The sequence below is a fragment of the Vulpes vulpes genome, chromosome 6, assembly GCF_048418805.1.
Source record: "Vulpes vulpes isolate BD-2025 chromosome 6, VulVul3, whole genome shotgun sequence".
Classification (NCBI taxonomy): domain Eukaryota; kingdom Metazoa; phylum Chordata; class Mammalia; order Carnivora; family Canidae; genus Vulpes; species Vulpes vulpes.
The window spans coordinates 76,959,565-76,981,669 of NC_132785.1; the positions used below are offsets into that span (position 1 = coordinate 76,959,565).

At 31.7% G+C, this 22,105-nt stretch overlaps 1 protein-coding gene across 13 annotated transcripts in view; it reads left to right on the forward strand.

Annotated features, from left to right (window-relative positions):
- MIPOL1 (mirror-image polydactyly 1) overlaps positions 1-22,105 on the forward strand; it is a 323,462-nt gene that overhangs the window by 64,025 nt on the left and 237,332 nt on the right. For 12 of the 13 annotated variants that reach the window (XM_026019075.2, XM_072761454.1, XM_072761451.1 and 9 more), the window contains 3 exons: positions 4,002-4,221; positions 5,817-5,949; positions 7,279-7,384. In XM_026019075.2, the coding sequence (XP_025874860.1) occupies positions 4,002-4,221; positions 5,817-5,949; positions 7,279-7,384 (459 nt within the window). Of the gene's footprint in view, positions 1-2,795; positions 2,840-4,001; positions 4,222-5,816; positions 5,950-7,278; positions 7,385-22,105 lie in introns of all 13 variants that reach the window. The other variant, XM_072761449.1, reaches the window with a different exon arrangement.

The window sequence follows — 22,105 nt, forward strand, 5'->3', positions numbered from 1 at the left end:
AAAATGTTAAGATTTGGAGAACCTGAGTGCCTTCACCCAGTATATAGGAATTCTTTGTACTGTTTTTGCAACTTTTTTATAAGACAAATTATTTCAAAGTAAAAAGATAAAAAGAAATGACATACCTACAGTCAATTCCTGTCAGCTGTTTCATCTGTCTTTGAGCATGTTCATGCAGTCAGCGAAGTCTTGGCTCTCATTTCTTCTTTCTTTTCTTGCCATTTTTCTAAATGATTTCCATGTCTTAGTAGGTGACACTTTCAGTACCTAGATTCCTTAATTTCTTCTTCTCCAAATACCTTCACCATCGGTCTATTTCATTAATCCATTCCCAGAACCACATCTTGGACTTTGTGTTACATATTACTCAATTTAGAAATTCTGACTTCCTCACTATAACATCTTGTCATCTCATGAAAGATATATAAGAAATGTCTGTTTTTCCTAAAGCTATTTCTTCTTTGTACCCATGCTTCTTCTTTCTGTTGTTTTTTCTTAGAGTATATCACCTTTTTCTTTACATCATCTAACTCAAACCATTTGGTAATTGATTGCTTTGTACATTCCTACTTGTCTTTTGTTGGAACAAATGCCTTTGTGAAATCTTCCCAGAGTCTCTATTTGAGCATTAGTATGTCTAGCATGTGTGTTTTTTTTTTTTTTGCATGTTTTATATTTGGTCTCTATAGCTCTAGTATAGTCCTTATTACATTGTATGCAGATCATTAGACCAGTTTGCCTTACTCACTGTACTATAGAGTCCTTGAAGGTGAGTCTGTTTCCCACTTGTCTTTCTTTTTCTCAGTACTTTCATATAACATATCACATTGAAGGTTTTCCATGATTATTAAATTAAGGAATAAATAGATTAATTAGAAAGGTCAAACTTTTTATACAGAGATTGAATTCTGACACAGGATAATGCAACATGGCAGAATAGAAGAGCATTGAGAGAGGATTTAAGCAACATTTGCTACAATAGTTGGTCAAAAAAATTGGCAGACAAAAAGAAAATTTTGTATATTAGCCTTGTTTACCCTAAAGTAAAAGTAAATCTCAGTAGAAAAATATGGATAGTCTGGTTTACAGAACAGGCTCCAAATGTGTGATAAACAGTTACAGTTAGTCTGAAAGTTTTTAGTACAGAGAAAGATTAGAAGCATCTAGAATTAATCAGAGGTTCTTCAAAAATATTAAACATTTGGAATTCAAATCCAGAAGTACATTAGGACTTCTAGAATTAATCAGAGGTTCTTCAAAAATATTAAACATTTGGAATTCAAATCCAGAAGTACATTAGGACTTGCTGAGTTTATTTCAATAATACTATAAGAGATTATAATTACTAAAATCCAGAAAGGATTTGCAAAGAGTCTTTTAAAATGGGAAGGTCACACATCTGCTCTGAGTCTGGAGAAGATAGTATAGTCTGGGTGAAAAGGCGCTGAATTACCAAGAGTTCAGCAGATCAGAAAACTTGACTGAAGTAAGGAAGAGAGCTATAAATATAGTAAGCAGATAGCAAGTAGAGATACCATGGAGGGGGTAAAGTAAACGCTAGGAGTAGGTTAGAAATAAAAACTAAAAGAAGAAAGCTGCTGAACTAGACCTAGAAATACAGAGATAAAAGTATGGGACAAGTTGTAGATAGTGGTAAGATAATGGTAATGTGGATAATGGAAAATAGATCAAAGACTCAAGACTTAAGATTCTGAAGCAGTTGGTATAGTGTCATCCTGGAGAACAGGGAACTTTTTAGCTGGAAGTACTCCATGGCTCATCTTTTTACCTTTTGGGGAACCTTTGTACCCATAAATTGGAGAATAGTATAGGCCCTAATAGTAACATTTTGGTACATCCCTGGGGACAAGTTGTGTTATTTTGATATTGCTTACAGTAACTATTTATAATTCTTTTTCATTTCAGTTTCAGTTGATCCTTGAACAGTCGGGGATTAGAGGCATCAACCCCCATGAGTCAAAAATTCACATTATAACTTTTGACTCCCCCAAAATGTAACCGCTTAATAGCCTACTATTGACTAGAAGCCTTAGCAATAATAGTCAATTAACATGTATTTTGTGTATGTATTATACTGCATTCTTAAAGTAAGCTAGAGATGAGAAAATGTTTCTAAGAAAATCATAAGGAAGAGAAAACATATTTACAGTGTTCTGTATTTATTGAAAAAAATTCACAGATAAGTGCAGCTGTGCAGCTCAGATCCATGTGTTGAAAGATCAGTTGTACTTTTAAAGTTACATATGTTAGAAAGAATGGTTTATTGACAATATAGTGGTATTCTTTAATGTCCATTTACAAAACTCCCTAATTTAGATTTGGGGGGTTCCACTCTACTGACACCAGCCTCTTCTAGAGAAGTAGCATGATGAACATGGGAAGCAAACCATGTAAACATTTTGCAATGTCAAAAACTTACAAATAGTCTTCAGATACCTAGAGTTGTTAGAGTTTAAATCAAAATAATATAATGTTGAAATTTCATAGATAGCTTACAGTATGTAATTATGATAGCACATTTCCCTTTTTCTTTCCTCAAACAAATTGAACTCGAGAGGAATTTACTAAAAACAGATGGTTTCTGATTTAGATTCAGCCACCAACAAGATAATGTCCAGGACTTGGAGTTTATAACTAGCCACACCTAATTTCAGCATATCTATAAGCAAAGAATTTCTCCTTAAGGAATGAATACTTTGTGAATAGCTTATTTATGAGTGCCCCTATTTTATTTTTATTCTGAAACTACTCTCCTTTGCTTTTCTGCTTAAAAGCATTTTAAGTTTGGCAGGTTGGAGAAGCCATCATCAACAAACAGGTGAGACTCACCTGCTTTTTAAAGTTCAAAGATTATTGATGCTAAAAACAATAAAGTATTTGTTACAATCAGTATTTGTGCCTATTGGTCTAATTTACTGATAAAAGAGTTTGTTTTATGAACTTGTGTGTCATTTTCTTCCAAAAATTTCACCATATCATCAGATATACTATTCCTTTGAAATAGCTATTATTTATGAGTTACAGCTTAAAGTAACTCTTATGAAATAACCAGTCTTTACAAAAAATTTTTTTTCTTTTTTTTTTTAAGATTTTATTTATTTATTCATGAGAGACACAGAGAGAGAAAGAGAGGCAGAGACACAGGCAGAGGAAGAAGCAGGCCCCATGCAGGGAGCCCAATGTGGGACTCGATCCCAGGACTCCAGGATCATGCCCTGGGCTGAAGGCAGGTGCTAAACTGCTGAGCCACTCAGGGATTCCCCCCAAAGAGATTTTCTAATGTATAATGTATATCTGATAAAATGGAAGTTAAAAATAATTCTTATACTGTGTTAATTTTAATATTGATAATATGATAAAAATAAAAGCTAATATTTACTGATGTACTGAACATTAGACCAAGTACTTTACATATATTAACCCAGTTAATCCTCAGAGTAACTCAGGTAAAAGTACTATTAAATTCTCATTTTACAAACAAGAAACTTAGGCTTGGATAGGTAAGTAACATGACCAAAGTTATGTGCTTGGCAAAGCTGGAATTCTAACGTAGGCAGTCTGATACCAGAGTTGCATGCAGAGTATCACTTCCCTATAATCATTAATTTACTGCATCCTATTTTTTTGAAATCTAGAAAATAATGCCCCTATGTCAGTGTTTCTCAGCTTTGATTGTATGTTGGAGTTACTTGGACTCCAGCAGATTTTGATTTAATTAGTGTAAGATACGTTCTGGGCTAAGGATTTCCAGAAACTCCTCAGATTCTTTCCACCTGCAGTCAAGGTTGTAAACCATTGCCCTAAATACCCACCAGAAGTGGAAAAACTATACATGCTTACCTGATTACAATAGGAGGAAGACTAGTAAATGCATCTTAAAACTATGAGAGCACCTATTTCCACAAAAATACTCATTTGAATGATTTCATATGTAGCTATGGTATTTCACATAACATTTGTTTTTGTTGTTTTAAATACAGAGATAGGCCACTATTATCTGGAACAAGAGACTACAGGAAGAAATAAAAGTACAGAGCCAGATGAACAACCAACTGTGAATTCTAAGGAAGACATGCATCAGAAATCCAATGAATTAGTTAATGAAGCCACCCATGAGGACACAGAACTGCCAGGGCAGAAATCAAGTAATTTTCCTTATCCAGGTGATGAGACAACTGACTGCAATGCTAAAAAATCCAAGTGAGTGCCCACAGCCTTAAATTTAGAAAATAAGATTGAGAGGACTCTTTGTTCTCTTCCTCCCTCCTCCATTCATCCTCCATTCCCTCCTTCCTTTTTGGCTTGGGCTAAGTTGAACATATCATTAATTTATTAGAATTCAGGCAATCTACTGGAGTTTTCCCGTTTTCTTTACATTGATGTAATGCATGTAGATTGCTAAGTGAAAAAGCACAAGATGAGTTTAAATGAAGGCCTTGAGATTTTATGCCTTCTTGTTGAATAGTATTTTCTGTGTCTTTTGATTTTGAATCTGGAAATAACTGTTAAGTTGTTATAAATGATAAAGTATTTATCAGAGCCAAAAAACTGGCAATTCTGGGACAAAAATAAGCCCCCAAAGATGTGTTTTGGTTTGGGTTAGCATGATTTTTTGTTCAAATGAAATGCTTCTGGAAAGGCCTTTTACTGTCCCATTTGTCTTCCTTATTATTTTCTATTCTGCAGCTTTTAACAGTCACCTTACCTAGTGATTCCAGGAAAAGATTTGATTTTGTGACACCTGTGACTTTTACCTCGCTGGGGTTAAATACTTTATTGATTCATCATATATTTTGAAAATATTGCAGAATTACAAAAACTTCAATGACTAAATAATTGTATATTCAGTCTAAACAAAATGTTATTTAATATATTTTAATGGTTTTGTGTAAGAACAGCTAAATAAGTAAAATGATTACTTAAAAATTATTCAGTAGATGTATTTTAGTGTGTTCCTGCTTCTTGGCAAACAGTTTATCCTTACTAAAGTACAAATTTGAAATATACTTTTGGGGATAGGAGTAGGGATGAATGAAGAAGTGATAAACATTTTATAACCACATGGGATAAAATAAATAGTAGAGATGGGGTTAACATAAGAGTATGAAATATCTAGTACAATTGTAACAGAAGAAATACATAGTAGGCAGAGCTGCTCTGACTGTCCCAGGCCTCACTGCTTAACAACTTCTTAGAAACTAAGATTTACCTATGTTGACAACTTTAATATAATGCCTTCACAAAACAGTCCCATCTCTTTTCCCTCCCCTTCTTTGTACTACTTGCTCACAAGTCAGTACTGTTCTCAAACAGCATACAAAATGTCAAAAATTCATTTACCATTAAATGTCACAGGAATAGGTTTTCATTTTTAATTTGTTTTGAATTTAATAATGAAAAAGTGATATTCTGTTGCCCAAATTGAAAAAAGTATATTCTTATTTTCCAAAAAATGAGATACGTTTCTTCTGACAAAAAGTATAAATCGAATTATTCTCAACCCTTAAAACCTGAATTCTTTAAGTGTACTGAACCATGAATCTCTGTAGAAGTTACTAAATGCTTACATAGATTTAGCTCTCTTAGTCAGTGGATTAGCACTCCTGTGAAATTGATGTATTTATTGTTTTTGATCCAAAGTATTTTAACAGTGCATAACAAGAAAAATTTAAAATTAAGTGACTTTACATATTTATTATTAAAATTAAATTTGTCTCCCTCATTTGCAGTGTAAAATTTATAGATGCTAAATCATAGAAATCATATGTATATATTAATAGCTTTCTTTATTACAGCATTATGGAACATAGAGATAATGATTTGCATCGTGAGTGTATGATCCCTTGTCGAGTTACTTCAGATTTAGATAAGAAGAAAATAGCATTTCTTCTAAAAGAATTGGACTTTCTCAGAGCAAGCAATAAAAAGGTACAGCATAGAAAATCTAATAATTATATAGTGACCGTTTAACTGTTGACCTTCTAGGTTTTGCTTTTATAATTCAGTTTCATGATGTATTTTTATCCTTTAATGGTATAGCTTTATGTTGTTGACATACCATGTCATCAGAGTATGACTGAGTGTAGAAATAGGCAATAAAAAACAATTTCTTTCATTTCTTCCCTGGCTGGCCTGTGGTATCACTTCCCTTTTTCATAAATCCATGGTACCTGGAGTAGGTACCTAAAAAAAGATTCATTCACATTTTACTGTAGTGGAAGTTTACTTCAGTGAGAAATAAAATACACTGATTTCATGTTACTTAACTATTTTTCTTTTCTTTTTTTATTGGTGTCTGTGCCCTGTATCTCACCTCAATAATATATGTAATTAAACTTTAAAGTCATAAGGCTTGGCAGTATTGTCACATCCCTTGTAGTGTTATATACTGCTGCATTTTGTCCAATCCAATATGTCATGTCATGTTGTATCTTTCCTCTTTCTAGTTACATTTCCTTAGCATTCAATAATGTCATTAAATAATGTTCATATTCTATGCCTTCTGTTTTTTTTAACCTCTGCATACCTCTACATACCTTTCTGATTTTAATAGTCTAGTTTTTTGACCCAGTCATACTGAAGCATGATGTTAGGAATGTTGATCATGCCTGATGGAAAACAACACAAATGACAAAAGCCAGGGGAGAAATTTAAAAAAACAGTTGAGGGGTTCTGTATGAAAGTAGGAGATATTTTCTGTATTTTCATTTAGCAATTATTTATTACATGCCAGTTACAAATCAGGTGCCAGGGCCAATTTAAATGGAATATGATGGGATAGCAATCTCAAAGGAGATTTGTTTCATATATTAAGATTATTATCTTAATTAATTTTGTTTCAAAATATTAGAATTACTAAGAGAAGCTATAAAGCAGTGCTGTTTTTTTATTAGGATAGTGCCTTCCAAGTCTTTTTCACTTTAAGACAAAAGAACAGATCAGATTGCTTTTTGCAGTAATTATTTTTGATAATTACGTCATACTTTCTTTGATTTCATTTGCTTGTACACATACATACAAATTAAATGCATATCAAAATGTTTTTATAATCTCTATATCATTATAGGTAGTCATTACTTTATAAAATATCTTAACATTGTAAATATTGTGGGATTTTTACCCCCCTGGAGTTATGTATTTAGGCAGTTAAATATAATATAGAAGAGCTTAGAAAAAATAATTTCTACTTTGGGATTAATCATATTTCTGCAAGAAATTTGTCAGATAAGAATCAGTGTTTTTTTCAATGTGTTTTAGCTTCAAGAAAAATTGACTAAAGAAGATAAAGAACAGAGAAAACTAAAGCTTAAGCTGGAACTCCAGGAGAAAGCAACAGAAGCTCAAATTGCTGAAAAGATAGCAGGTATAGTAGATGAGTGTTAACATATGGTCTTAAGAATCATGCATAAGGTTATTCTATGATGTGGCTTGGTGAATACTAGCATACTAGCTTATTTGCCAAAGGAGGGGAGGCTCTGTCCTTTTTTTTTTTTTTTTTTTTTTGGCCGCATAGAAAATAGGTGGCTTTAACATCCTGGTACTGGTATTAGTGAGAGCTTTACCTGTATTCATACTGATTTGGGCATTAAATGCATTGTTAACACCATGTCAATCCAATCACAAAAAGGTTGTTTGTTTTGTTGGAAGGGCCTGAACAAACAAGGGGAAATAATGATTACCAGTGCCTCTACCTTTCAACCAGCAGTTCAAATACCACTTATTGTTTTAGCTCCTTGAGAGGAAATACTTCTCTTTTGTGTGAAGATAGTCATATATTCATTGCCAATGGAAACCTACATTTGATTCAAAAATCCGTTTTGTGCAATTAATAAATTTTCATCTGATGATGTGGATGATGATGGAGATAATGTTTTCGCTGAGAAGATTAAAATGAAAGGTTGCCAGAGTTTAAGATTATAAATGACTACCTTAAAAATGTTTTGGAGTCTATCTTTACTCACAGGTCTTTGCAAGGAGAAATTTTTTAAATGTATCTGTGATATGCTACAGATAAGATCAGATTATTCTCAATAGCCTGTAACACTCTTCCTCACACTGTTTTGTGTTAAGGATAGAAATCTCATAGTATAATAGAAATTAACATGCAGAGGCATTTTAAAGATTACTTATTTTGAAGTTTTTATATCAGTTGGAATGATTTTAAGAAAAAATTGCATTTTGTGATTAGTTTGAAGTTATAATCATACTTTATGAGCTACATTAAGCTGTTTGCGTATATGAAAGAATTCCGATATTTTAGATGAGGGACATTCACTGGTATAGCCTGTCTTTAAAATAATACTATGCAGAATAGAACTAAACATCACTATAAAAATATAACGAAAATTACCATAAATAAATACTCCAGCTAAAATAACAAATGTTATTATTGTTAATGTTAAACTACCATGAATGTTGTGTTTCTTATTTAGTGAAGAAATATGAGACTTATATATTTTAAGAAAAATTAACAGCAACATACTGTTACTGTTAATTAATTGTACTGTAAAATGAATTCTGATATAAATTTAGAACAATTTGGAAGTGTCTTGGCTTTTTATAATCCAAATTGTATATACTAATTGCTAGGAAGGTATTATAAAAAGTATATTTGTTTGAAGGTGTTTGCATCATAATAAGATTTTGCATACAGGAGTAGTTTGATAAGATTTAGGCCGTTTCACAAATAAAAAGCATGAATTAATTTGTCTACATAGATCATTTATGTCTTGGAGAGAAAACTCATTAAGCAGTATTATCTACTCTTAAAACTTTTGTATGATATAGCTAATCATCTACGTCAAATATTTACTTATTTGTATATACTTAAGACTTCCATTTGACCAAATAGTATGAATCACGCATGCATAAATTGGAAAGAATTTGATTGCTTTTTGATTCTTGTTAATTAAATATTTCTCATTAATGATATAATATTTTAGTAAATGTTTGAAAAATGCTTAGTATTTTCTGTATTATTTCTGTAGTATTTCTTAGTATTTTCTGTATTATTTCTGTAGTATTTCTTAGTATTTTCTGCCTCCTAAATTGATGAAAATAGCAGTGCTGTAGTTTCTCTGGAACAAAGCAATCTAGTTAAAAGAGATACATCCAACCACTTAGTTACAAAAATGACACAAAATGAAAATCCTCAAGTTTTTTTAAAGTATAAATTTTCAGTGTATATCTTTTTAATGTTTCAATCCTACCTTTTAAAAAAAGGTCAAAGATATTTTTCTTGTGACCTTATTTTCTTTTTTTTTTTTTCTTTTTTTTTCTTATTTTCTTTGTCATTACGAAGAATCATCATTGTAATATGTCAAAAACTTTTTTAAAACTAAATTGCTTGTGAAATCCATTGGTTTGAAACCAAAAGAAATTCATTAAGTGATTCTTGATAGACTCATAATTTTTCATATTTTCTCATACATGCAATCTTAAATAGCTTATTTTCTACCTCACTGGTAGTAAGTGCAGTCAAAAAGCAAAACACAGGAACAAAATCAACTTTGTAAATATCTTAATAGAAAGAAGAACATTATTGGAATATGATTACATGTGAAAAATGGTTTCTTTGGTATCGTATGGAAGGACAAGTAATCCATATAACAAGAACAAAAAAATCCACATAAATGTTGATGTTTATTTCTATCATTGCAATTTTTATATTCAAAATAAAATGTATATTTGATTAAGCATATTATAAATATGCACACACATTTATATATTATAATGTACCTAAGCAGAATATAAATGTTTATAAAGATCAAATATTCCACATTAGAAGAAATACATGCAAAAAACATCTCTAAACTAAACATTGGAAATTGCAAATATAAAAAAATGTATGTTTATAAGTTTTTCAAATAGAATGTTAATTAAAATATGAAGTACTCAAGGAAAATAGGAGCCATTTCCTTACAGTATGTGATACAAAGACTTATATATAAGAATATTCATATCAGCCAGAGGTTAAAATCAATCAAATACCAAGAGAATGATTAAACAAACTAAGGTACATTTATGCTGTCAGATATCATGTGATAGCTAAAAACTATTCCTGAATAGTATTTGGTGATTTGAGAAGATCTTCATGACTCAACATTGAGTGAAAAGTAGGAGAAAACTGTATTTATAATTAATTTTATTAAATACATTTATACATTCACATTATATGAAACAAAAGGCAAATTTTGGTAATATTAATGGATGTATTAATATTTCAATTAACAGTTGTCTATCTTTTCAAGTTTTTGCAATGAGTATAGATTAGTTTTAGTATTAGTACTGCTGTGATTAGAGATTAGTATTACAAATCACTAAAGATGTGATTTTAAGTTACTTGCTCTGTAATCTTAAAGTGATGCCTGTGGTAGGTTTGATACACAAAGACCACATAAATCAAAGTTTTATGAAATTTATGATGGCTGTGATCAAATCTTGTCATTTTACCTATGCCATTTTTGTTGTCTTTCAGATTTTCACCTTATTTTGTTTTTGTGTTTATGTGTAATATGTAATATACATATATATTAGTTCATCTTGTCTTCCCAACTGATTGAATATAAGACTCTGGTGTAGGCAAAACCACATAAAACAAAGGGTGCCCAGTTCTCTGTGAGTCACATTGAAATAATGGGAAGACCAAAAGCCTTGGAATCAGACTGACCCAGGTCCAAATCACAGCTTTAATATTTGATACCAACTGTGTGCTTTTGGCAAGTTTCTTATTAACTTTTCTGATTTACTTTTTCTCTTCTGTAAAATGGGAATATTAACTAATTTACCAGATTATTTTAAGGATTATAGATAATGTATAAAATCACCTAATATATAACTGGTATTCAGTAAATTGTTAACTATTAGTAATATTGATTATTTCTGTCTTTATAAAGTTCTTAAATCTTTAATAATATTAGAAGTCATGAAAAGATTTTTGTTCTGTTTGACTTTTAATTAAAAATACATTCTACTTAAATGTGAATCCAAAATGAAAGAAATGGGATACCAAGGATTGGGGCTTTAATCTAATGTATATCTATAATAAACCTTCATGTAGACTGTTAAAATAGTGTCAAGCCTGTTTCCTTTACTTCCCTGTTGGTTTTTACCTACTGTGAGTACTGTCATTCTAATATGATCTCATGAGAGTTTAAAACTCAATTATCTCCTCTATTGTGATAAAATCTCAAATGATTGACCCTTTTGCCCTCCCCTTCTTTTTTGACATCCCTATCACCATCAATATTATTTTATTACACTTTCTAGGAACTCAACTAACTTCCTTAAAAATCAAACAAGAAGTATTTATTGAAGGGCTATTTCGTACAGGGCTGTATACATACAGAAATATTTATTGAAGGGCTATTACTAACAAGATTGCGTTAGGCACTGAATATACACCAGCAAATCAAATTTGGGATGTCAGACATTTCTTTTTGACTATATTTTTCACTCATAATGCACTATTGAAGTAGGCAGTGGTTAAATGTTTAGACTTTGGATTCAGATCTTTGTTCTAATCTTTTTACCACTTACCATGTGTAAGTGATAGCCTCACAAAGCTTTGGTTAAAATTTATTTTATAGGTTGCTGTGACATTTAAGTGAGATGATGTTTATGAAGTGTTTAACCCATAGAAGGCACTCAATAGTTAAGATGATGATGTAATCATATTGTTTTCTCAAGACTCCTTGATTTAATAAGGGATATATTCAAAGTGTGCCTAATATAAGTAACTATCCCATAACTATTTATATATGGTTTTGTTTCTCAAAGGATTGATACATATTTCTTTTTTAAAAATTATCAAATATTTTTATTTCATTTATCCCCACAGTTTTCAATTTCCCATGAGTATAAGACTTAACCTTATTTAAAAATTTTGAAAATATGAAAATTATTTAATCTTAACAAAAAAAGAAAATAAAGGAAAATATATAGTAAGTAGGTCTTACTTAGCAAAAGCTGAAATAACCAGGTCATTCTCTTTATGTTTTTTTTTTTAATTTTTCTTAATTTCTTTTAAAGATTTTATTTATTTATTCATGAGAAACACAGAGAGAGGAGAGACATAGGCAGACTAAGAAACAGGCTTCCTTTGGGGAGCCTGATGTGGGACTCTATCCCAGGACTCCAGGGTCACGACCTGAGCCAAAGGTAGATGCTCAACAACTGAGCCACTGAGGTGCCCTCCTTGAGTGTTAACATTGGGAAAATTTTATCTTACTGCAGCTATTTAGGAATTTTTCCTGTATTTTAACTCACTAAATTGTACATGTGCATAAGATTATTTGGAAATTATTGACATACATGACCTTTAAGTACTAGTTCCTATATAATAGGATAGGGATAGTTTAAAGAAGCACAACAGAAACATTGACTCTATTCTTTACGATTTCTTTTCATCTAAATAAAATTATTAAACCACAAACACCTCAAAATTTCTTTTACTTGAATTTGACAGTGATAGGCAGTATTATATGGCCCGTTGCAACCATTAATTTATTCTTAGGTCAGTAATGTGGTTATAAGTTTAAAAATAACTTGTTCAATTAAACCTTTCAGTTTTCCTAAATAGGCTCAGTGGGTATTATGTAGAGTGTAATATCTCTTCATTTTTATGACTGTATGACATTTGCAGTATACAGGTGATGTTTAAATTTCACACATAAGAATATTTAGTTTTTTATGTTATTTTGTGATACTTAATACATTTTTCTTTAAAAGCTTTATTTTTTCTATTTCTTAAATGCTCACTTTTGAGTCTCTGCTTTATATGTTATTTTTCTTTCTTGCATGTCATCCATTAAAGATTAGCTGTGGAAGGTTGGAGCATGGAGAGATTATGAATGACAGAACAACTCCTGTAGAATAATAATCAGTTTTTGGTATTTAATGCTGTTTGACTTTTGCAGACACATTTCTTATTAACCTTTGGTACAAAGAGAAATCCAGGTTCCTATATCTCATGGAGAAGATGAATTTGAGATCCTCTTCCAATTAAACTGAAATAAGGCCAATATTGGGTTTTAGCCAAAAGAACTCCTTAGTTCCTAAGTCTTGTGTTTATAAATCTCTCTCTCTCTCTCTCTCTGTCTATCCATCCATCTATCTTAGTTGCATTTTATATATAATTCAGTGGCCACATAATTTTCTTATTTTGCTGTACGGATTCTGCAAGCATTTAATCTGCTTTTTACAGCTTATCTCTTTAAACATAGATTCTTTTCTCTTCCCCCAAATTTAGCTGATGTTATAAAAATTTTAAAAAAATTGTCAAGCTCTTCTTAATACAGAGAATGTTCATTTGTTTTTGGTAAGAAGGAGAGGAGTTTAATTGTGATTGCCCAATGGGTCAACATAGAATCTGTGAAACTTACAACTTAAGTTTTTCTAGGTTAACATGTAAATGTTAAAAGTATAGATGTGTAACTACCATTTAGCAAATACAAATGCTACACCAATTAACATTGAAAAATAAGAGGTGTTGTGTCATTGAAAACATTTACATTGTTCTCTTTTCAAAACAAGTATTTATTACTATATGCCATATCTCAGATGATATTGACCTTCTAATGATTAAGAACAAAAGTGAGGGCAGCCTGGGTAGCTCAGCTGTTTAGCGCTGCCTTCGACCCAGGGCCTGATCCTGGAGACCCGGGATCAAATCCCACGTCGGGCTCCCTGCATGGAGCCTGCTTCTCCCTCTGCCTCTGTCTCTGCCTCTCTCTCTGTGTGTCTCTTATGAATAAATAAATAAATAAAATCTGAAAAAAATAAGAAAAGAACAAGACTGAGTTTTATATATCACAGGAAGATAATATAATATTTACTTTTGAAAAATAATACATGTGGGCAGCCCCAGTGGTGCAGCAGTTTAGCGCTGCCTGCCGCCCAGGGCGTGATCATGGAGACTTGGGATAGAGTCCCACGTCAGGCTCTCTGCATGGTGCCTGCTTCTCCCTCTGCCTGTGTGTGTCTGCGCCTCTCTCTCTCTCTCTCTCTGTGTCTCTATGAATAAATAAATTTAAAAAATCTTAAAAAAAATAATAATACATGTTAGAATACTGTTTTTCTGTGTATATAATGGGCATTATCTCAGGTGTGGTAGCCTTTAATCAAACACTGCAATGCATTAACAGTATTATAATGGAGCATATATATATCTATATCGATACATTTATATTCATATCATCTTTTAATTAGGAAGGAAAAAAGATTTTAAGAATATGACCAGTTGTTTCAGATTAAAACAAAAAGATTCAACATTGTGAAATATAACAGAAATATTGATGGGTAGAATGTTGATTATATTATTATCTTTAGCTGCAGAATCCTGTGGGTGTGAACCAGTATTAATTATGATGAGTGCCAAGTGAAATAATGCTTGAGGGTAGAGTATGGTCAATTTTGTAAATTCTCTCCCTAGAAAGTTTGTATTTTTCTGGAAAAAAACAAACTAAACATTGATTAAATAAAGCATTATACATAACAAAAGCCAACAATTGAAAGATTTAATTAGGTATGGTATACCATGAAATTTAGTGTGATGTCAAGCAGCTGACAGCATATCATCTAATTAGAATAACAAAAATTTTCAGAAAATGATTCTTAAGACTTTTTCCATATGTTTAATTAATTCTGAAGAGGAAGTGATCTTGGAAAAACTTTAGCTAGCAGTTATATTTTATTGAATTTTCATATTGGTATTTAATTAAAATTTAAAGTAGATATCCGATGCAAAAAGTAAGTTAGGTACATCTTAAAATTGTATTTCAAAAGTGCATAAAATAATTGATACTGGTTTTAATACTTCTGGGATAAGCTTATGTCTTTCACATTAACAATTTTAGCTCTAGTATCTCCAATATATTACGTTTGAATGTAAATAGCATGTACTTAGAAAGTATTCTTACATACTCTTGAGTTTTTCTGTATTAAGTACATGTATATAATAATTCAGGATTTTACCAAAAAAAGTTATTATTTTATAGTTTTGCTATAAAACTTACTATTTGTATGCTTTTCTAATTAATCCTTAACAATTGCTCTACTGTTGTTAAGTATAAAGGAAATAGCTTTACAGAGGAAAACTTGAAAGCATTTATTAAGAGCTTAAGAAGCTGATTATTTAATGCAGTAATGACACTTCTAAGACTTTTCTTCAGTAATTAGCTATATATATACATAGAAATTTGTGTACAAAGATGTTCATTACAGTATTATTTATGTAGTGAATAATTGAAACAGTGTAAATCTAATACTAGGAGAGCATCTTAGTTCTATCAAATACAGCATGTCCAAATGATAAAATCCCATGAACTGTTTCATATTTTTAAAGAATACTGAAGAATATAGGAACATATTCTGTTTCTTACACAGAAAGTTACAAGACTATGTAAAATATTTGTCTCCCATATTTTTATTGGCCTGTATTACTTTTAATCAGAAAAGTTTATTTACAAGATAATCATATAAAATGCTGAACATTCAAATAGAGTTTTAGAAAAGCTTAATATAGTAGTATGGTCTGTAAAAGAAACAATAGAAGTGTCAAACTACTTGGAGTAGGTTGACTAATTTTCTATTGGTGTAGATGGTGTTTACCATTTATGTTTAAATTTCCAATAACTGACATATGCAAAGAGAGAAATTATAATTTCTAAGGAAATTAAAAGATGTCATGTAGTATTTATGATTCTGGAATATATATGTGGTAGTTTCATAAAACACTATCATTTGCAAGGAATCCATTTAACAAGTAAAGCTGTAGATATCCAGACAATCTGAAATTCTTTCAAATATAATAAAGACCTATCTTTTATAAAACCATTATCTATATTTGTTGCTTAAAATTTTGGAACATGAATTGTAATCACTGATTATTTTATATGTTTCAAATCCTGACGATATCTCTTTCTCTCTCTTTTGTTCAGCCTTTTCTATTTATGTAACTTACCTTGAGGATGTTAACAAATGGATTCTTTTTCTTGGTAAATGTCCTCCAAATTATGTTATTTAGAGAATCATGATCCAGTGTTTAAACTAGAATGTTTTCCAATATACTTCCTCACTTGTATTGTATTTTAAAAGTAGTATGAGAAGTGTAGAATATGAGTTTGTCAATAGACTTGGGTTCTACTAAGAAAATATGTACTCTGTCTTGACTCAATAAACTCATACTTAGTATGGTTCAGCTTCTTCATATTTACTCTTGCCCATATTAGAAAACAATTAGCTTACTAAACAAATTTGAGTATTTGGTGTTGAGAGGGGGTGATCCTCTCTGAATCTTCCTTGAATTTGCCTAAGAATTATAGGATATTTGATAACCATGTTTAAAAATGGAGATATCCAAATATTATTGTAAACACCCAATGATTTGTTTTACCTACAATATAAGTATTTTACTTGGTTGGCTTACATAGTAGCTAATAATATTTGTTAATGTAATTTAACTGCTGTGAACCTTTACTGAACAAATATTGAAATTTATTCAAGTCAAAGAAAGAGAATCTCTAATGACTTTTGTTAAAGCTTCTATTTAATAGTTAAGGAGAAAAGTTTGTATGACATACGAGATGCAATTAACAGTAGATTTTACATTTAATAAAAAGAAAGAAGCATGCGTATTTGCTTTATTCATTCCATCATAATTTGCATTAGAGCTGTGGGTGTTTAATGAGCAAATTCCAACTAAAATGCTATATTGATTTTCTAGTGAACTTTGTAATAGTCATCTACCTTGGAAAAGCTCAGTGTTTACAATTAAGTTTTCTTTACTAAAAATGTTTGAGAGTTGCATATTGATCCTTTAAAAGAACTGAATTCTGGAAAGAATCAGGTTTTTCATAATCAAATTCATATATAACCTAATAGATGTTTAAAAATTAATTTTGGAAATACTTCTCAACATTTATAAAATGTGTAATCAGATTTTGTGTGTGTGTGTGTGTTTTATGGCACTTTAAAATTTAACCTTAGAATACTCAGAAGGCAGTCTCCTTTAAAATACACATTATTTACATCTTTAGAGTTGATAGCATTATGGAAGGAAAAGAAAGTTTTCCCTTGATTATAACACAGGACCAAATAAGCCCTTGGTGTAAAGCATTTAAACATAGAGATAACTATCCTTACTATTAAAGCCTTTGACATTGCTATCTTAACCTCTTTCATTAAAGTATTATTATATATAAAGTAGAACACAACTTACATCAAATGTCACTTTATAAACATCTCATCACACTTTATAGAACTGATAGGAGGCCTACTGGCATTTAAAGTTTAGTAATTAGTGTTTTTAACCTTTTGATATGTCAGAATATTTCAGGGCATGACACATGTTTACCTGTACTTAAATCACTGTGTAGCATCATTTTGTCTATCCTATCTGACCTACAAATTAGAAGGGGGTTGAGGTTTTTTTAGAAATGTTTTAAAATAGCTGACACTTTACATTAGTTTCAGGTGTACAACATAGTGGTTCAACAATTCTACATGTTATGCTGTGTTCAGCACAAGTATGGCTACCATCTGTCACCATACAACGCTATTAAATACCATTGATGACAGTCTTTATGCCGTACCTTTCATCCTTATGACTTACCCATTTCATAATTGGAAACCTGTATCACCTACTCCCCTTCACCAATTTTGCCCATTTCCCCATGATCTTCCTCTTTGGCAGCCATCAATTTATTCTCTGTATTAATGGGACCATTTCTGTTTTTTGTTTTTTCTAATTTTGTTTTGTTTTTAGATTCCACATACAAGTGAAATCATATGGTATTTGTTTTTCTCTGACTTATTTCACTCAGCATAACACCCTGTAGGTTCATCCACAAATGGCAAGATTTCATTCTTTTTATGGCCATATATATATGACATCTTCTTTACCCATTCATCTATCAGTGGACACTTGGGTTACTTCCACATCTTGGCTTTTGTAGATAATGCTGCAATAAACATAGGAGTGAAATTAAAAGTTTCATAATATAAAATTTTAAAAATATCTTAGAATATTGTCACATTGTACAAATTAGTATGTCATTATAGTGTACAGTATACAATATAGAATGGGTTCTAAATAATTTTTTTAAAGATTTTATTTATTTATTCATAGACACACAGAGAGAGAGGCAGAGACACAGGCAGAGGGAGAGGGAGAAGCAGGCTCCATGCAGGGAGCCCGATGTGGGACTCAATCCCCCGTCTCCAGGATCACACCCCAGGCTGCAGGCGGCGCCAAACTGCTGCGCCACCAGGGCTGCCCCTAAATAATTTTTCATTCAGTTCCTATGTGTAATTTTTAAATGCCAACAAAATATATACATGTATGTATATATGTACATACATGTATATAAATAGCCCAAATTAATCAAAATCTTTTTAATATGTCTAAAAATGAAGCCATATTTTGTGAGTCTGTGGATCAAGGTTTGTAATGGTGGTAGTGGCATGGAACCAGTATTGTTGAGACCTACTTATTTGGCAAAGGCTTTCATATATTAGTTTTTTTTTCTAACAGGCTTTCATATATTATCTCAGTTTTTTTCTAACAGGTGATATTATATACATTTTATGCACCTGAACTGAGACTAAAATAAATTAAAAATCTACAAAAACAGGTTGCCAAACTAGTATGTTGACACATTGAATCTGAATCAAAGCCTATATTCTTCCTAATACACTACGTTGCTTTGCCTAAGCTGTTATGAGTATCCTTCCTGGAAAGAAATTGCATACATTTATCAGGGGGAATTAAACTCCATTATGGGCAGAAGTTTCTTTCAAAATGGCATGATGAATTGACTCATGGTAGCAGAACAGTATAGCGACAGAAAGCCACATAGAACTAATGACACTACTTTTAAAAATATATGAAAATTCTACTGGAAAGTACTGTTTCTTCCAAAAGCTACATTCATAACAATAATTTATTAACCTCATCTAACTGTTGACTGGAAAGCACTTGATTTTATGCAAGTGGATATCCTGTTGTTCTAGCACAATTTGTGTATAGCTTATCCACTCATCTGTTGATAGAATTTTTTGTTTCCTAGTTTGAGGCTCCTATAAATAAAGACACTATGAATATCTATGTGTAAGTCTTTGTATGGACATATGCTTTAATTTGTCTTGGATCAAGATCTGTGAGTAGAATAGCTGAGTCTTATGGTAAGTGTGTGTTTAACATTTTAAGAAACTGACAAACTGTGACTGCACTATCCTGCATTCCCAGAGGCAGTAAATGAGGGTTCCAGTTGCTTTCCCCTCTTCCCAGCATCTTTAATCATGCTTTCATTTTAGCCTTGGTGATAGGTATGTGGTAGTTATCTTGTAATTTTAATTTGCATTTCTCTGTTGACTAAAGATGTTGCGCACCTTTTCTTGTGCTTATGTCTGCTCTGATAAAGTGTCCAGTTTTTGGCCCATTTTTAATTGTTTTTTTGTTTGTTTTATTATTATTGAGCTTTGAGAGTTTGTTTTTTTTTTTTGAGCTTTGAGAGTTTTAAAAATTATGTCTGGATGCAAGTCTTTTTATCAGATATATGCTTTGCAATTACTCTCCTTCCATCTGTGGCTTATCTTTTAATTTTGTTACCCACATCTTTTGAAGAGTAGAGATTATTAATTGAATTAGATTGACGTCCAATTTATCAGTTTTTAAAAATGGGTTATGTTTTGGTACTATAATTAAGATAGCTTTTTTTAAAGATTTTATTTATTCATGAGAGACACACGGGGAGAGAGAGAGAGAGAGAGAGAGAGAGGCAGAGACAAGGCAGAGAGAGAAGCAGGTTCCACGCAGGGAGCCTGATGTGGGAGTGGATCCCGGGACTCCAGGACCACACTCTAAGGGCAGGCGCTAAACTGCTGAGCTATCCAGGGATAACCCCAAGAAAGCTTTGCCTACCTAAATTCACAGAAGTTTTCTTCCAGAATGTTTATAGTCTTCGGTTCTTTATGTTTATGTTATGAGTATCCTTCTTGTGGAATGAAAGGTTGTCTTACCTTTAAAAACTATTAAAAATTACTAAAATAAATTAAGAAAAGAAAAATCTAATCCCATTCAAGTCTATACTCTTCCTTCTTGTCTCAGCTCTTATACTGTAAATAAGTGTTCTTTTTGCAGCTTATTTAGCATCAGATTTACTTCATTTTGTGCGTTTTATTGATGATTTCACTGTTTCAAACAGCCCCCAAGTGTAGTGCTGAAATTCAATGTAGTGTTCCCTGAGCACAAGAAATCCTTTATTGTAATACCTAAACTCTTGGATTACATATATATTTACTTCTAGGTAGCTTAACTTTCAGGGAATGGGCCATTTGTATGGGTTATTAATGATGAATTCTTGTTTAGACTGTTCTAGTCTCCTAACTGGTCTCTGCTTCCACGCGTGCCCACTTGCAGACTCTTTCTCACCTAGAAACCAGAATTTCTTTTCAGACTTCCACCACATAAATGTGATGCTGTCATTTCCTTGCTCAGAACATTCCATTGGCTACCATCATAGATGATATCTAAATCCTTGCCATGAATCACAAGGCCCGATGTGATCTCCCAGAGCTCTCAATCTCTCTCACTATGCTCCAGACAACCTTGCTGCTGTTCCTCTAATACCAGTAGGGTCTTTGTATTACTTCGTATTTAATTTTGGGCTTGCTTTCTCTCTACTGTCTGTCTCTCTGTAATTGACTGTATACATCTCTAGGATGATAAAAACTTTTGAGACACTGTAGTCATATTCCTTAAAATTGGATGGATAACTGCCACAGGAATTTGATAAATATTTGATGAAAGAATAAACTAATGAATGAGTGAAGAAATGAATGAAACATATTTCTCTTTCCTTGGGCTTACCTTCTTGGAAGTGATTTTGATTTTGCCTTTGCCAAAACATGTTCCATTCTATACTCTATACTGGAAAAGATATAGTTGATTTATTCTCAGGATTTTTTTTCTTTTCTACCACTTATAATTTATATAATACAGCAATAACTCTTAATTAGCTATGCATTAATCTATGACAGATGTTAACAAAAACCAAATGTATTGTGAACTAAAAGAACATTTCAAACATCTTTCCTAACTTTATTTTGTGATTTGACTGTATAAATAAAATTGGATTCAGTGATCTAGGTCTTTGAGCCCCTTTTTGTCTAACATTGCAGTAATGTTTTAATAGTTATGTAAAATTTTAGGTAGAAATTGTGCTTGAGGAATGACAATTTCAGATAACATCAAAGCTTCCTATATAGTGCTGCACAAATCTAGATGATGCCATTTGTATTAATGAGGTGTATAAACGACACCCCCTGGAGATGCGTAGTGCACAGCTCTGCCCCTGTTTGCTTTTCCTTGATCCCATTTTCTTTCCTTTTTTTCCACTATGCTACTGAGATAACCACTATCCTCACTTGATGATTATCATTTCCATGCTTGTTTTAATATTTTTACTAATTGTCCGTAAATAATAGGTAGAGTTGTTTTGCCTTGCACCTTGCAATTTTAGCCATAATTTAATTTTTTAAAGATTTTTTGTTTATTCACGAGATATAGAGAGGCAGAGACATAGGCACAGGGAGAAGCACACTCCTTGCAGGGAACCTGATATGGGACTCAATTCCAGGACTCCAGGATCACGACAGATGCTCAACCACTGAGCCACCCAGGTGCCCCAACATAATTTAATTTTTGAAGTGTGTCCATTTGTCCATTGCTAATTCATTTTAAATGTTGTATTGTATTCCATTTTGAATGTTTAGTAATTTATTTATCCTTGTCCTGTTATTGGACATTTGGGTTATTTCTAAGTTTTTGCTATTACAAATTGCTGCGTGTTTATACGTGTTTCCCTGTATACATGTGCAAGGATTTCCCTAGGCTGCATACCAAGGAGATTTGCCAGGTTATAGGCACATCTTAACTGTAATGAATATTGTCAAATTGCTCTTCAGAAGGCTGTAGAAATATATACACCTATCTTCAGTATATGTGAGAGTTTCCTTTATTTCACAAGCTCACAGAATCTGTTATTATTTGACCTTTTAATTTATGTTTTTGTGGGTATGAAAT